This window comes from Sus scrofa, chromosome 5, assembly GCF_000003025.6.
Source record: "Sus scrofa isolate TJ Tabasco breed Duroc chromosome 5, Sscrofa11.1, whole genome shotgun sequence".
Lineage (NCBI taxonomy): Eukaryota > Metazoa > Chordata > Mammalia > Artiodactyla > Suidae > Sus > Sus scrofa.
In genome coordinates, this window is record NC_010447.5 from 64,319,349 (window position 1) to 64,336,549 (window position 17,201).

Consider the following 17,201-nt stretch of genomic DNA (forward strand, 5'->3'; position numbering starts at 1 on the left):
ATGGGCCTCCCCACCGTCCCTGGCCTGCTGCTGCCACTGGTGAGACTGGGACGGAGGGCCGAGGGGGCTGGCGGGTGAGGAGGCCGCCTGCGGCAGGAGAGAGCCAGGCCCCAGCCTCAGGCCTGCGCGGCCTGATCTCAAACACTGCCCCATTCATCCGCCGCGCCTGTCGGGGACCAGGGGAGACGTTTGAAAGGCAGGGAGGGAAAGGGAGCCCGGGCGGGCAGGGACAGCCAAAGACGACTGTAGGGGCTGGGGGTGCCCGGGGTGTGGGGGAGGGTGACCCTCCTGGTCGCGGGTGGGGCACTTTGTTAGGAAATGGGAAGGAGTGGGAGAAAGAGTCCTTTCCGAGTCCCAGTGGCTCAGGATCCTGTCCTTTGGGCCAGTGTGATGGGCCGGAGAGGTGAGGCCACCGAGGGGTGCCAGGACACTGCTGGACGGCAGGGGCCGGATCTAGTGAGGTGGGGAAACTGAGTCCGGGAGAGGCCAGGGCTGAGGGCTGGCTTGGGAGGCTGTGTGTTGGGAGCGTTTGGGAGGGAAGGGGGTACGGGGATCGGGGCCACGACCCAGTGGCCTCCCCAGGCCCAGGCCTCCCACCTGGGGGGCCTTCTTCACCTGGGGCTGTCGGCTGGGTCTGTCGGATTGACCCTCGTCTGTGGCCTCGGAGCCCTTGGGCCTGCCCCCGGCCCCCTCCCACAGACCCAAACAGCCCTTTGCTGGCTTTCTTCTTCTATGGCTCAGTTTGGGGAAGTTGGTAGACAGTTGTTTTCGTCACTGAAAAATGTCCCTTTTCTGTTGCCTGAGGCTTGTTTCAGTGTATTCCTGATCCCTCCACCCCCTGGAGTCACCCTGGGCCGAGACCCCAGCCCCTGGCCCCCACCTGGTTGGGTGGGTTAGGCTGGCCTCAAGCTTCAGGCTCCCTGCCCTTCCGGGGGGCTCCAGGGCCACGCCCCACCGCGATCCCCCCTCCTCTCCCTGACCTCTCTCCCCAAACCCCTGCCCCTCCCCAAGGGTCTTACACTGTCTTCCCATCATTCCCTCCCCTTCTGTCAAGTCTTCCGGAAGACTTCTCCGAGTGAGTCTCCTTTTGGAATCTTTTCTCTCCCGCTCTCCCTCTCCCTCTTCTAGTCCATGTTTCTAGATCCTAATTCCCCCGCGGCACCTCCCTCCCTCGTCTTCTCCCTCTTGAATCTCCCACATTCTGTCTCCCCAGGCCCATCTTTCCCTTCCCTCAAGGCTCCTCTCTGCCCTCATCCAGCGGCCCTGCCTTCTCCTCTTCACCCTTGGGGATAAATCACCTGATCGAGTCCTGGCTCCCTCAGGTACCAGCTGCCTGGACTTGAGCAGCTTACGTAACCCTGCCTCGTTTCTTTATCTCAAGATGGGCCTAAGAGTCATTCCCTAATAATGTTGTTTTAAAGATGCTAGATGGATAGGTTTTAAGTATTCCATTTATTCATGCCTGCGCTGGGCTAGACTCTGTTTTAGATGCCGGGATTACAGCAGGGAACAAAATCTCTGTCTTTGTGCAGCCTACATTCCAGTGGAGGAACCAGGGTATAGCAAACAGAAAGCAGTCGGTAATGGCGGTAATTACTCAGTGGCTACTGCATTTGGAAAACAGAGGTACAGGGAGCCCGAGCAGATAAAGGAATGTGCCTGGGACTGGGGCCAATCCAGCCCAGGTCAGGTGTGACGCTAGGGGACCAAGGTCAGCCTGGAGCTGGAGGGGAAGCAGGCGGTGTGGAAGTCCTGATAAGAGTGTCCACGGGCTTTCCAGCTGCCCGCCATTCAATGGGCAGCACAGGGAAGGCTGTGTGTGTGTGTCTGTATGTGTCTATGTGTGTGTGTGTCGTGGTGGAGTGGGGAGAGGGTGGGATGAATTCAAGAGACACCGTGACAGAACACACAAGATCTTGCTGGTCTCAAAGAGCTTATAGTCTTGGAGCCACGACATCTTACAGCAAAAATGATTTTAGAGCAATCAGGGGAACATGCCCCGCAAAGCGTTGTGATGCGGTGTGTGTCCTGGAACACCGCCGGGAGGCACAAATAGAGGGACACGGGAGCATCGTCCAGCTGCCTTTCCTGCTTAGCAGAGCTCACCTCCAGTGCCTGCGCTGTGCTCCCGGAGCGCTCCACACAGAGATGCAGAGACGCAGAGAGGCAGAGCCCATAGTCTCCTGTCTCTGACCCTACCAAGAACTCTTGTGTATTCATCTCTGCATCCCTGACCCATGCCTTGACCGTGGTGCTCTTTAACTGTTTGTTGAATAAATAAAGGTGGGGATGAGAGGGGGAACGTCTCAGAGAAAAGTGGATTGGGAGCTGAAATTTGAAGTCCCTGACTGGCAAGAGGCTGGAAGGAGCGGTGACTGGTTGGAGGGAGAGCAGAGGAACCGAAAGATAGGATTTTGTGTTCTGGGGGGGGTGGGTGGCAGGAAGCCCAGCAACTTGGCTGGAGAGGAACGTCTCTGTAGAAGAGCAAGAAGAAATGAGAAAGAGAAAACCGGAGGAGGTGGAGGAGGGGATGGAGAGAGAATCTTGACCATGGCCCCAGGTAGAGGAATTCATTCATTCATTCATTCGCTTGACCACTCGTTTGTTCCTTCATTCATTAATGGTTCCCTTGTTGGCCGCTGCATCTGGGAATGTGTCCAGAACAGCATTGAGGCACCTTTTCGAGTTCTCATTCAAGGTAGCAGGGACCCACCCATGGAAATGATATTCAAGGTCGGGCCTGGAGAGGAAGAGTCCCACACCTGTGGGTGCAAGTTGAAGCCTGACTGCAGATAAAAAAGCACTTAGGATAGACTGGAGGAAGAAAGAGGAGGGAAGATAGTTGTTGCGATCTGGATGTGAGGCAACCCGCGGACTTGGAGAGCCCTAAGGGACGAGTAGGAGGGTCTGGCAAGATGAATTACAGAGCGGATGGTGGCAGGGGAGGGACGGGGTCCTTGAGGACAGGAGGGTGGCAAAGGTCTCAGCATTGGTGCCGAGAAGTGCGAGAAGTTGGCGTTGTGATGTTGGTCCAGGCCAGGAGGTGGATGGATTTCGTTTGGGGGTGTGTCGAGGGTCTGGGGAATGAATAGCCAAGCAAAGGGCGTGTCTCACAGGCTGGAGCAGAGCTTCTCAGATGCTCACCTGCCCCTGTGCCCCTGTGTCACTCACCAGGGGAGGCCCAAAGGGGGAGGAAGCTTGTCAGCCTCTCCCATGGGGGCGCTAGTTGGGGGGGGGTTCGATTGTGCACATGCGTGGGGAGAGGGGGCACTCCCCCCTGGGGTAACTCTATTCCTCCCCAATTCCCACTTTGGTCAGTACCGGCTTTCACTGGAGTGGGAGCCAGAGAGTTGGTGAAGTCAGCCAATCACTCCCCGAGCACTTGGCTCCTCCAGCTCTGGGTGCTGAGGCTGAGGATGACAGTATTTCTGACCGAGATAAACTTTCTCATCTCTCATCTCCTAGTTTATGATCTGTTTGGGGAGATCATATCTATTCACCCAAAGTAGTTATGTTACCCAAGATAGCAATAGTTTGTTTGGTTTTTTTGTTTTTTGTCTTTTGTCTTTTTTTTTAGGGCTGCACCCGCAGCACATGGAGGTTCCCAGGCTAGGGGTCTAATCTGAGTTATAGATGCCAGCCTCCGCCACAGTCACAGTAATGCCAGATCCGAATCATGTCTGCAACCTACACCACAGCTCACGGCAATGCTGGATCCTTAACCCACTGAGTGAGGCCAGGGATCGAACCTGAAACCTCATGATTCCTAGTCGGATTCGTTTCCACTGCGCCACGACAGGAACTCCCCAAGATAGCTATAGTTAATTCATGTTTTTACATTTCACCGGGTGGAGTGCGAGGAGTGCTGGTCTAAGAAGCTTGAGTGGGAGACGCGTCATTAATGGAGGGCTTGGGTGGGGGAGGGAGCTGGGGGTCTCAGCTGAGCCTTGGAGGAGACGCTGTCGGGAGCTCCCCAAAGGTTTTGACATCAAATGAGCAAACTATTTTAATGTAATAAACAAATTAATGCAGGACGGAGGCTGCTGGGTTGGGGCTAGACCACAGGGTCTCGGCCCCCACGCTGCAGTCCCAGCACAGGAAGTCACACTTAAAAGCCTCCCCAAGCCTCCCCGGGAGGAAGTTGTGGGGGAGTTGGAGGGGTGTTGGGCCACCCCCTCAACTGTCTCTCCACAGGCACCCCTGGCTTCCTGCCCTTCCCCTGCTCCAGGCACTTAGGCTGGCTGGGGGTCTGGGCCCTCAGAGCTCACCTCTTTCTGCTGTTTTGCTGCCAGATGCAGCCACTAAGGCCATGCTCACTGGAGCCAGCTGCTGCCAAGGAGCGGTGCCCCCTCATAGGGGGCCTGAGGCCCTGGCTCTGAGGGTCAGAGTGGGCTGGCTAGGGGGGATGCTGGGGGCCAGGGGGGACCAGGAAATGGTGCCGGTTGTCTCATACCCCTTCTGGCTAGCTCCCTCCCTCCTGACACTGGGTGCTCAGGGCTCTGGAGTTTTGCCTGCGCTGCCAGGGAGCTTGTAGGAGGGGCTGTGGAAACTGGAACTGGCCTTAGAGCCTAAGGATTGTCCGGGGACCCCAGGGAGGCCCCCCTCCCGACACCCCCCTCCCCGCCCGGCCCTGGCCCAACCCAACTGGCCAGAACCAGCCAGGCTGTGGGAAGGCAGTGAACCCTGGGTGGGAGGGCAGCCTTGGTTTGCTCCCTGCTGGAACTGGGGCGCGTCTGGGGGTTCACGTGAGAACCCGGGAAAGGGTTAGTCTGTAGAGGGACTGGTGGAACCGGGAGGAGGAGACTGGGAGGGGCCGAGTCTAAAGGAAGGATGCTGAGGGGCAGGAAGGAGCTGAAGGGCCCTTAGGGAGGGGCGGGTAGTGACCCGAGGGGGAGGAAGCCAGGGGTCGACAAGACTTCCCTTTGGGATGCAAAGGGGTAGGGAGCCATTTCCCGAAAATGTAGGCCAAGAGGGACTGAAGTCTCTTGTCTGGCTCCTTGGAGGAGGCGGGGAGGAAAGGGGGCTCCGAGTGGGAATTGGAGGGGGAGACGGGCCCACTGAAGGAAGGGATCAGATGGGGTCCCAGTTGCGGGCTGGTCCCTTCAGTCCTTCTGCTGACTCATGACCCTTGAGGAGCCGGGGAAGCTGCTGGTTCCCTCTCCCTCCCCGAGACGCCCTCCCTCTGGCTTGAGTCACTGGGCGGAGCTGCTGGGAAAAGATTTCCCTTTCCCGGATCTGGCTTAACCCCCAAAGTGCCGGAGAGCAAGGGCGGGTGGCACGTGGCCTGAGAAAGCCTCTCTCCCTCCTGGAAATCTCGTCCCCTCGAGAGCTCCCCACAGACTGTTCCGGAACTGGAGCCCCCCAGTTCCTTTTCCTGACTCTGTCCCTGTCAGCTGGCGTTGCTTCCAATCCCCCTGGATGGTGTCAGTGACCTTAGGTGCTGTGAGCTCTTCTTCTTCGGGGAAAGGAACCACACTTTCAGGATTGGGAAGTTCTTCCCATAAACACCCCAAGTGCTTCCTGTCGCCCTGGAAGTCCCGGTCTTGTCCTTGGGGAGATGGCACCGTGCTGGGGTGGCCAGGGAAGGGTGCTGCCCCAGGAGTGTGGGCTGCACCCTGCTGCCCTGCGGGTGCTGCTGGGCCTCTAACTGTGGCCTCCCCAATTTGTGGCTGAGGCTGGGGCTTCCGGCAGCTGCAGCAGTGACACCCAGCTGGTGACTGGGGCACTGGGACATGACCTGCCGGCTTTGGGCTGTCAGGGTCTCCTGTCCTGGGCCAGGGTTTCTGTGATCTGCTTAGTCTGTCATTCCAAAGGTTTAACATCCTCAGAGGACATTCTCTTACCTTTACATAAAGTGGCTTTTATAACAGAGGGAAAAAGCAAAACAACACGAACCTGGAAAGCCAGGAAGAGGCTGGTGGGAGGCGAAAGTGTGAAGTCTGCCCCGGGTGGTGCCATCCCCTCTCTGAAGCCACGGCTGGCCAAGCGGTTCCTCAGCTGCGGTGGGCTTGGCTCAAGCCTGGAAAACACGCCTCCCACGACGCTCCCAGGAAGTCCCAGCACGCGGGGGGCAGAGGGACTCCCCACACCCTCAGCTCCTAGCTTGGTGATTGGATTCTCAGCCTCCAGCGGCTCTTGCTGCATGGAACCTATTATGCCTTGCCCGCTCCCACCCCCACCAGACCCTCATCATCCTCTACCTCCCTCTCAACTTTGCCTTTTCCTTCCCTCCCTGGGTGCCCTGGCCAAACTTGCAAGTTTAGTGGTGGAAGGGGATGAAGCATGGGAGTCTGAGGCAGGAACCTGAGTGAGGCCTTTTTTTTTTTTTTTTTTTTTTGCTTTTTTATGGCTGTACCTGCTGCATATGGAAGTTCCAGGCTACGGGTCAGATCAGATTGGAGCTGTAGTCACCGGCCCACACTACCGCTCTCAGCAAAACCAGATCCTTAAACCTCTGAGCAAGGCCAGGGATTGAACCTGTGTCTTCATGGATCCTAGTCGGGTTCATTACCGCTGAGCCACAATGGGACCTCCCTGAGTGAGGCTTTGATAGAAATTTATAAAGAAACTCTTCCTTTTGCTTCTGCCCACTGCCTGGGAACGGGGCCCACAGGCTCGTCACTCACCTCCACTCCAGGCTGATTTTATTTTTATTTTTTTGGTCTTTTTGTCTTTTTAGGGCCACACCCGAGGCATATGGAGTTTCCCAGGCTAGGGCTCCCATCGGAGCTGTAGCCGCCAGCCTATGCCACAGCCACAGCAATGTGGGATCTGAGTCACATCTGCAACCTACACCACAGCTCATGGCAACGCCAGATCCTTAACCCACTGAGCAAGGCCAGGGATCGAACCTGCCTATCATGGATGCTAGTCGGGTTTGCTAACTGCTGAGTCATGACGGGAACTCCTCCAGTCTGATGTTAGAAAACATCTTTCTTCCTGGCATAACATAACACAGGAAAGTGCACAGATCCTAAATGGTCACTTCTGTGAGTGTTCACGAAGTGAACACTGTGAACGCAGCGCCCAGGCGGAGAGACGGCACCCCCATCTTTAGGGCTGCTTGTTGGAGGGAAGGGCCAGAATGGAGGTAACCCGCTGCTCCCAATCCCCAGAACTCTTGAACATCTGCCCCGTGTCCAGTGCTATTATGAGCTTGGGGGAAATAAGGATCAAATACAGCCCGCACCTGGGGTCTACCAGCCTTGAGCCGGAGGGACAAAAATGAGCACACAGGACTGCCAGAGAGCAATTAAGTAGGCTTGGAGCCAACAGCCAGGAAAATTTGGAGGAAAACTTGGAGCCTGAGCCAGTGTGGCTTGGGGCGAATGGTCCCCTGGGAAGGGACTTGAGCTAGAAAAGCCTTAGCCTTGCTTCTTCCAAGACTCCCACCCCTTCCTCTGCTGACGAGGCCTCCTCCCTCTGACTCCTTCCCAGGTGCTCCGGGCTCTGTTGGTGGATGTGTACCCTGCAGGGGTCCACGGGCTGGTCCTTCACCCTGGGGACCGGGAGAAGAGAGAGAGTTTGTGTCCCCAAGGAAAATACAGCCACCCTCAAAATAGGTCCATTTGCTGCACGAAGTGCCACAAAGGTAAGAGAAAGGGATAAGCGTGGAATTCCTCAGTTATGGGGCCCTGCTTCTTCCTTTGCTTTTTCCAGATGTTCTAGAACCTGGGGTCCCTGACTTGGCTGTCTCTCCGGGGCTGGGAGTTTCTCCTTCCTTTCCTCTCCTGGAGACTTCAGGGAGGTACCTGGGCTGTCCTCCTGGCCCGGGGCTCCTTCCCTGGAGCTCTGGACTGCAGCCTAACCCCGACACCCCAACCCCAGGCACCTACCTACACAATGACTGTCTGGGCCCGGGGCTGGACACGGACTGCAGGGAGTGCGACAATGGCACCTTCACTGCATCAGAGAACCACCTCACACAATGCCTGAGCTGCTCCAAGTGCCGGAGTGGTGAGGCTCCAGAGGGGGCGGGGTTCTAAATGGACCGGGTCTGGTGGGTGTTCAGAGGGCTGTGTGCATGGGTCTGTCTCAGGGCGAGGGTTACGAATGAATCTGGGGGTGGGCAGGGATGCGTGTGCGCAGGTGTGTGAGTGCCTGGGTGTGAGCGTGACTGTGTGTTACCCAGAGACACTTAGACCTGGGGAGGCTCAGACCCCATCTCCTCCCATCACCAGAAATGTCCCAGGTGGAGATTTCTCCGTGCACAGTGGACCGGGACACCGTGTGTGGCTGCAGAAAGAACCAGTACCGGAAGTACTGGAGTGAGACTCTTTTCCAGTGTCTGAACTGCAGCCTCTGCCCCAACGGCACAGTGCAACTCCCCTGTGAGCATGGCTCTCCCCACCTCCACCCTCTGGGGGGCGGGTCCCCACCTTGCTCTTGCTTTGCAACCCCCCGCCCCGGCCCCAGCCCCAGAGCTCTCCTTCAGCTCTGCTGCTGTCTCCCACAGGCCTGGAGAAACAGGACACCATCTGCAACTGCCACTCGGGGTTCTTTCTAAGAGATAAGGAGTGTGTCTCCTGTGTTAAGTGAGTACTTCTGGCAGCTACTGGGCACTGGATGGGGGGAGGGGGAGGCGGTGGTGGGGAGAGCCACTAGCTGGGCGGGAGCCAAGGGTGCATCTGGCTTCTACTGGCTGTTTGGGTGGGAGACACTTCATGTTAAGATACCAGACTGTCCTCCCTGCCCCCAACTTGTTCCTCAAATCTTCCTTTGCCGACAGAGGCTTGTACCCCTGAGAACTTGCAGCTCCTCTTAGACATTCAGATTTTTTGGAAGACACTCAGGTTCTTGGGTGGCAGGCTCTCCTACTGATTCTACAAACACACTTTTGCATCTCTGAAATCAGACTGCATCTTACAACAGCTGATGGCGTGTCATGGTCTAATTGGCAGCTCTGTGTGTGTGTGTATGTGTGTGGTGTGTGTGTGTGTAGGATGTAAATAATGGTGCCTCATTATTGATGGCATTTTTTAGGTTTGATACGGTATGATCTTTACTCCCTGGTCCCTTTGACCAGGTCTTCCCACTCCTTCTGGCTCTGTAGAGGCTGCTCTTAAATACTCACTTGCAAAGAGGAAACTCTGAGGGCTCCGAAGGTGAACTGCCCTGGGTTTAAATCTCAGCCTAGCCACTTACTGGCTGTGTGACCTTGGGCAAGCGACTTAATATCTCTGAGCCTGAGTTTTCTTACCTTTACAGTAAGGATAATGACATCAGGTTGTGAAAGTTTTAAGAACCACAAAAAATAGCTAGAAAGTGCCTGACGAGAAACTTTTTTCATTTTTCTACAAAGTTTCCTCTCTTCTTGAAAGAGCTTTACACTCATTCCATGTGGTTCCCACCATGAGCTTGTGAGGTGGGCAAAAATTACCTTTCCTGCTGAGAACACGCTTTCTCAAGTCCCTTCCAGGGCCCCTGATGTAGTTCTTATCAGGCCACTCTGCCCAGTGCCAGCTCCCAACGCAGGAAGACGTTCTAGAGTGCTCTCTGGCTGCCCCTGCCATATCTAGTTTTAAATTGTTCACATGGGAGTTCCCATCATGGCACAGTGGAAACGAATCTGACTAGGAACCATGAGGTTGCCAGTTTGATCCCTGGCCTCACCCAGCGGGTTAAGGATCTGGCGTTGCCATGAGCTGTGGTGTAGGTTACGGATGCGATTTGGATCTGGCGTTGCTGTGGCTGTGGTATAGGCAAGTGGCTACAGCTCCAATTAGACCCCTAGCCTGGGAACTTCTATATGCCACAGGTGCGGCCCTAAAAGACAAAAAGACAAAAAAAATTTAAAAAAAAATAAATTTTTCACATGTGTGCTGGGCCCATCTCTCAAACTCAGCTGTCACCAGTAGTGTTATCTATAGAAAAAGCTCTTTAACTTCTCTTTGCCACTGGAGTCTCATCAGTAAAACAATAATAAAATAACAATTCTATGACAGTTGCCATTTATGCAGCGCTTACTGTACACCAGGGAGAATTGTCTCACTCAATCCTCAAACCTGACAGTGGCTAGGACCCCAGCTTACTGATGAGGAAACTGAGGCTTACGGGTGAAGTGATTTGCCTGGAGTCACACTGCCAGCCACTGAATGGGCTAGAATTTATACCTGACTCTGACGGCTTCTAACTCTCTGCACAGCCTCCTTGAGATCAACTCCGATTCTAAAATTAAATGCTTCAGGGATTAACTAATATTTCTTTTCTCTGCATCAATTCCCAAGATAGGTTTAATCTCCATGATACCAAGAGGTAGCTACAGTAATTGTAAAGTGAAGGATTTACAACAATTCCTCCAACAATTTGTGTATTTTGCCATTTCTTCCCCTGTATTCCTCCTCTGGTGGACCCCTATTCACTAGCGTGCTCTCTTCTTTTAGCTGTAAGAACGCAGACTGCAAGAATTTATGTCCAGCCACATCTGAAACTCGTAACGACTTTCAGGACACAGGTGAGAACTATCCTGGTGCCCAGGACCCTCTCCCAATCTTGCCCATTACCCATCCATCCCACCCTGCTACCTCCCTGGCTCCTCTGACCACAATCTGCTCTGTCTCCAGGCACCACGGTGCTGTTGCCGCTGGTGATCTTCTTTGGTCTTTGCCTGGCATTCTTCCTCTTCGTTGGCTTAGCTTGCCGCTACCAACGGTGGAAACCAAAGCTCTACTCCATTAGTAAGTGGGGCCTTTGGAAGGGGACAGGGTGCCCCTGGGGCTGTGGGAGGAGGCTGGGAGGATGAGATGCACAGGCATTGAAGGATGTGAGTGTCCCCTTAGTTCGCTGGGAGGACCCGAGTGGCAGGAGGTGGCCCTAGATGGCTGGCGAGAGCCCATACTACTGCATCAGTAGTTCTCTCGTCCCTGGGGCCACATAGGCTCTGAAGCATGTCACCACAAGTGCCCACAGCCAGCCCCACGATGGGCGCCAGGGCTGAGAGAGGAAGTGAAATTTATGATGCTCTGTTTCTTTTTTCTCAGTTTGTGGGAAATCGACTCCTGTAAAGGAGGTAAGATGAAACCAGGGAACCTCCCCCAGTCTTGCCTGACTGTCACTGTCATCTCCCCAGAATCCAGAATAATGAGGGCTGGGGTTGTTTTTCCTCTCCCCGCCCCCAAAGCTGTGCCTTCTGTCTTCCAGGGAGAGCCGGAGCCCCTGGCCACAGCTCCAAGCTTCGGTCCCATCACGACTTTCAGTCCCATCCCAAGCTTCAGTCCCACCACGACCTTCAGTCCTGTCCCAAGCTTCAGTCCCATCTCCAGTCCCACCTTCACCCCGTGTGACTGGTCCAACATCAAAGTCACATCACCTCCCAAAGAGATCGCCCCGCCCCCCCAGGGGGCTGGCCCCATTCTCCCTATGCCTCCAGCTTCCACCCCTGTCCCCACCCCTCTTCCGAAGTGGGGGGGCAGCGCCCACAGCGCCCACAGCGCCCCTGCTCAGCTCGCAGACGGTAAGTTCCTCATTCATCCTAACCGGGAACCCGGCGGGGAGGCAGGTGGGCGGGGCGCCCGGGGCACGTGCGCGGGGGCGGGGCCGGGAGGGCGGGCGCCACGGGCTCACCGCGCAGCCTCTCCGCAGCGGACCCAGCGACACTGTACGCGGTGGTGGACGGCGTGCCTCCGACGCGCTGGAAGGAGTTCGTGCGGCGGCTGGGGCTGAGCGAGCACGAGATCGAGCGGCTGGAGCTGCAGAACGGGCGCTGTCTGCGCGAGGCGCAGTACAGCATGCTGGCGGAGTGGCGGCGGCGCACTTCGCGACGCGAGGCCACGCTGGAGCTGCTGGGCAGCGTGCTCCGCGACATGGACCTGCTCGGCTGCCTGGAGGACATCGAGGAGGCGCTGCGGGGCCCCGCCCGCCTAGCGCCCGCGCCACACCTTCTCCGATGAGGCCACGCCCCGCCTCCTGGAGGCCGCCCTGAGGACTGCTGCTTCCTGCCCCGGGCAGCCCTAGGAAGACCTGCGAGATGCCCTTTGGACTCCCTTTTTCTGGAGAGGAAGGGTCTTGGAGGGGCAGGCGTGATTTGGCAGCCACTTACCTGGTGCTACACCCTTAGTGTACATAGCTTTTCTCAGCTGTCTGAGCCCGAAGGGCAGGTTGTGTGTGTGTGTGTGTGTGTGTGTGTGTGTGTGTGTGTGTGTGTGTGTGAGTGTGTTAGATGTGGAGTGTGTGTGCTCGTGAGAGAGGCTGAATGTGCCAGGACGAAGGATAGGTGTGTATGTGTTAGAGGTGGAGTGTGTGTGCTCCTGAGAGAGGCTGAATGTGCCAGGAGCCAGATGCCAGTGGTTGCGGGAATGAGGGCCGTCATGCCTCACTACCCATTTTGGACTTGGAGAACCCAGCAAGCTGCGTGGGGGGCCCCTGTTAGTCCCTGAGCCTGTTTCACCATAGATAAGAAGTCTTTGTAACCATTATGTACACTAATAGAGACTTGGCACCCCTTTGTCTCCTGCCTGGACAGGGGCAGAAAAAGCTGAACTGTCCCAAGGCAGGGAAGGCACAGAACAATGGGGACTCCCGCTGGAGCTGTGGACTTTTGTAAATACACTAAAACTCTGGATTTAAAGCCGGTGATCTTGATGCCTGGGATTACCGCCCCCCACACACACACACACCTACACACACCGCAAAGCTGGCTGACAGAGGAGCCACTTGCGCTCACTCAGTGACTCCCCCCCGCCCCAGGTTCTTTCCTCCCCCCTCATCTGGTGCTGGCTGGATGGTCATGTTTTTATTTTTTATTTTTTGTCTTTTCTAGGGCCGCACCCGCAGCATAGGGAGGTTCCCAGGCTAGGGGTCGAATCAGAGCTGTAGCCGCTGGCCTATGGCACAGCTCACAGCAACGCGGGATCTGTAACCCACTGATCGAGGCCAGGGATCGAATCCGCAACTTCATCGTTCCTAGTCGGATTCGTTAACCACTGAGCCATGACGGGAACTCCCTGGACGGTCCTTTTTACATACAACTTTATGTGGGGGTTCCAGTGTGTCTATGATACATAAATGTACAGCTCTTGATCTCCAAAGTCCTCAGAGCAGGAAGGCCAGGGTGCCTGGGGACGTGTCCTTGAGGTAGAATCCAGGGGTCGAGGTGGTGACCAGCACACTTAGGGAGAGATTTCCTTCGGGAGAAATGCTGAGGCGCCTGTGTATTCCTCACACCTCTCTGAAAAGGATAAAGGCAGGTGTCAGGGAATCAGACATGGGGTAAAGGGCCAGCCTAAAGGCCCTTCCCTGCCATGACCCCCCCTCTGGTCTGGCCCTCCTGTGTGGACCTGCCTCCCCACTGGGCTTCTTGCTCCGTGCCCCATCCCGCTCCCTCCCATGCCAGCTTCCCTTCTGCACTTACGACGTGGACAGGGGCGTGTCCAGGTGTATGATGCGAGGCCCACGCATCCTCTGCAGTTGGGCCCGAGTCAGTTTCCGAGGCCTGCTGTCCGCAGGCTCGGGGATGCCCTCAATCCTCTGGCTGGCCAGTTCCTCCCGGATCTCTCGGAGCATGTCCTCAGCCCGGAGCGGGTGTCGGGAGGGCGTGTAGCTGGGAGGTTCCCAGGCTAGGGGTCCCTCTTCCTCGTCCCCTGAGGATTCCCAGGGGCTTTCTCCAGCAGAGTCGGCATGGGTTGGGGACGGGGGACGCTGCCCCCGAAGTCGGGCCCTGTGTAAAGTGTCCACCACCAAATCCCCTCCCGTTGGTGTCCTGTCTCCTTCCTCAGACCAGGCCGGTAGGTCTACCCTGGGCAGACTGCCTCCTTTCCGGATTCCTTCCCCTGGCAGTTCAGGGGCACTTCGGCGTTGGGGAGCTTGGGGGTCAGGAGGCTGGGGACGCAAAGGAACAGCTCGAAGGTCCAGGGTGGAGAAGGTGAGGCGAGGGTCCCGCCGAAAGGCCCTCGAGCGTAGACGGCTCAGCGGGGAGTGGGCCTCCTTGGGAGAGCCTGGGACCAGAGTGCCGTAGCCAGAGTCCGAGGTGTCATCTGGGACTGAGGGGGCATCTTCATCTGTGTCTTCTGTCACCACCAGGTGGGGGATGACTGTCGAGGACTCAGGAGTCCTACAATTGATAGTGAATGGTCAGAGTCAGATGCCGAGGGGTCAAGTTCAAGTCCAGGGGGTCTCCCTGGATCACTCCATCCAGAAATGGCTCCTCCTCTAAATTTATTTTGGAATCACCTTTACACTGCACTGATTGTTTTTCTCATCTCACTGGCTAGACTGTAAGCAAATCTGAGGAACTTAAGCCACTTCACTCAGTCCCTAAACTTGGACCAAGTGTTTGCTGAGCTCCCCTGAGGTTATCCTTAAACATGCAGCTCAAGAGCTGTGTTAATTCTGGGTGAACCTTTCTCTCTCTGGGGATTTGAACTAGCAGGGTCCCTGCAGATCTGACATTCCATACTGGCTGTCACTCTCCCTCCCTGGCCTGGGAAGCCTATTCTTCTTAGGGGGTTGGTACCTCCTCTCATGTCTGTTTCCTTCATCCTGTGCCAACCTTCATCTGGCTAATCCCCTAGGCTGTCCCATGCAGTTCTTCGCACGGTACCAACCTGTTCTACTCCGACCTGTGGGCTGGGCTCCTCAGTTTAGACCCCATCTCCCCCCCACCCCCGCAGCTGTAATGCCATTTCCCAGCCTCGTGGGTTCCTCTTTCCTGCCTCCCAGCCTGCAGCCCCCCCACTCTGGGAGACCTTGTGCTCCCTGTGTGTCTTACCTCCCCTCTGCGCTGCTCTGAGAGCCCTCTAGGGAAGGCGTGGAGGGCCTGGTGCTTGGGGACTCCTCCCGGTCCCTGTAGAGGGCAAGGAGCTCCCTCTTCTGTTGGATGTACTCCTCTGCCTTCAACTTTTGCAGGGTGACCTGGGGTAGGGATAGGGGTACTTGCATCAAAAGCTCCATTTGGAGTTCCCGTCGTGGCGCAGCGGAAATGAATCCGACTAGGAACCATGAGGTTGAGGGTTCGATCCCTGGCCTTGCTCAGTGGGTTAGTGGGTTAAAGATCTGAGCTGTGGTGTAGGTTGCAGACACGGCTTGGATCAGGCGTTGCTGTCCCTGTGGTGTAGGCTGGTGGCTATAGCTCTGACTAGACCCCTAGCCTGGGAGCCTCCATATGCCAGAGTGCTGCTCTGAAAAGCCAAAAAATAAAAATAAAAATAAAATAATAATGATAAATCTCTCATTTATTGAGCACCTGCCCTATGCCAGGCGCCACACTAAGTGTTTTACATACATTATCTTGCTTCATCTTCACAACCACCCTATGAGACAGATATTTTTGCTCCTACTTTACTCCTGAGAAACAGAGACTCTGAGGTTAAGTAACTGCCAAGGTCATGCTGTTGGGATGGGAAAGTGGGATGGAGGCAGGATTTGAACTCTCGAGCTGGACCTAGGGGTGGCTGGGGTGAACAGAAGTCCCCTTTCCCTACCTGTAGAGTCCTTCCTGCCTCTCACACCCCCTTGGCAAGCCCTCTATCTGGTCAGCTCCCTCCTTCAGGAAGCCCTCCCTGATTGGTGGTGAGAGTGGTGCAAGTGCTGCCAATGATGCTGGACGCTCAGGTTCCTCTTTCTCCCACCACCAGGGTGGCTGGGGACAGGCTTTGTCCTAGGCTGAGGACTCTGCTGTCCTTCAGAGATGAGCGCACCACCATCCCAAGGGGAACGGAGAGAGGATACATTACAGTTTGTTTTCCTTAACATTTTCCTAGAGGCGCTATCAGGATAAAACAGGGACATCTGAGAAGAGGTTTATAAAGCACCTCCACGTGTATACAGTCATTTGATACACACCATCACCCTGCAAGGTGGAAAGTATGGATATTAGCCCATTTTACAGATGAGAAAACAAGACAGAGAGATGAGGTCGCACAGGTAGAGAGAAGCAGAACCGGGACTGGGACTGAGCCTTCCCCGTGAGTCCTAGTTTAGTAACTACACTGTTTTTCAAAGGCAGCCTTAAAGGGTCAGGAATTATCACAGGACAACTTTCTCTGGGGGGCATGGAGGGATGGCAGCGGTACCCTTGGAGAGGCTGAAGGTGGAGACTTGGCCAAAAGAGGTTGTGGCGGCTGCTGTGGGCAGCACTGATACTATCACTGGCTGGAATGGCCATATCACTGTGGAAATACCGAAGTACTTCCATGCCAGGGAGCAAACGGCTCCTGTCTGTGCCTCCTACCTCCCTTCCCCAGGACTACCCTGCCCCCAAGATCCGGCAGGAGAGGGCTGACAGCTAGCACCGCAGGCGATCTCTAGGACCGGGCCCCCCAAGCTCTACTCTGATTGGCTGATGCCCATGCCATGCTGGCTATTAAGTAATTTGAGCTACAACCCCGCCCCCCAGCCCGCCCCTGTATATGAACCAGCAACTCTTAGGCACCTTCTCAAAGCCTCTCCAGAAACACAGTGGGGTAGGGGGTCGCTGGGATGTACAAGAGACCTGTTAGAGAAATGGATGAACGGGGACAGGAAGATGACCTCGGGCTTCTATTTCCAATTTTCCTTGCCAGTCACTGTCTCATGCCGGGAGTCTTAGAAGTCCTAAAAGACTTGCCTGGTGGCCAGAGCCAGGGGGTGATGGTGCCTAGGGGCAGGAAAACAGCACACCAGGCCAGGTCCTGTGACCTTTTCTGCATCTCCCAGCTGTTCAGCGTGTGGGGAGGAACGAGGGTGAGAGGGCCACTCTCGGGGGTCAGGGTGGGGCTGGGGCAGTCCGCTTGTCCTGCTGAGATGCACTTTGGCCCCACAGGACCCAAGTTCAGTTTCACGTTTTGGATATCCAGGATAAAGACGGTGTGTGCAGGCAAAGAACTGGGAGGCAGGGGGTGTTGGTCTGGAAGGAACGACTGATACCAGCATCTCCACTAGACTTGCCCATGGTCCCACCTGGGAAGAAGCAGGTGGCATGGGGGTGGGGAACACAACACCTCAGGTACCAGGGACCAGGCTGTTTGCAGTGCCCCCGGCTACCCTGAGATGGCTAAGAGGAGAGACATGTTGGGGGCAGGGTGGAAAAGGAAGAGGAAACTGGTGCCTGGGCCAGAATGTGACACCCCCACAAAGCCGGGAAAAGGGAGGGCTCCCCCACAACAGTTCTTCCTTTGCTCCTGTGGGGAACTGAAGCCTTGGGAAGAAATGCCTCCTCTCCCCACTGCCGATGGAGTGGCTCCCAGATTCACCCGCTCTCCTCCCGCCTCCCCCCCCCCGCCCCGTCC

General features: G+C 56.1%; 2 protein-coding genes across 4 annotated transcripts in view; one reads left to right on the forward strand and one right to left on the reverse strand.

Moving 5' to 3' along the window:
• TNFRSF1A (TNF receptor superfamily member 1A) lies at window positions 1-12,528 on the forward strand. The gene is given in 10 exon segments (NM_213969.1): window positions 1-39; window positions 7,438-7,591; window positions 7,828-7,956; window positions 8,181-8,330; window positions 8,456-8,534; window positions 10,383-10,453; window positions 10,563-10,676; window positions 10,980-11,008; window positions 11,140-11,452; window positions 11,581-12,528. Coding segments are annotated over 10 exon segments (1,386 nt in total). The 3' UTR covers window positions 11,889-12,528.
• Window positions 12,119-17,201, reverse strand: part of PLEKHG6 (pleckstrin homology and RhoGEF domain containing G6) — a 19,214-nt gene continuing 14,131 nt past the window's right edge. Inside the window, exons 15-17 of one of the 3 annotated variants that reach the window (XM_005653162.3) lie at window positions 14,705-14,847; window positions 13,349-14,047; window positions 12,119-13,165 (exon numbers count right to left, since the gene is read on the reverse strand). In XM_005653162.3, coding sequence (XP_005653219.1) covers window positions 13,156-13,165; window positions 13,349-14,047; window positions 14,705-14,847 — 852 coding nt within the window. In that variant the 3' untranslated portion in view covers window positions 12,119-13,155. The remainder of the gene's footprint in view (window positions 13,166-13,348; window positions 14,048-14,704; window positions 14,848-17,201) is intronic. The other 2 variants (XM_021092434.1, XM_003126549.4) reach the window with 2 other exon arrangements.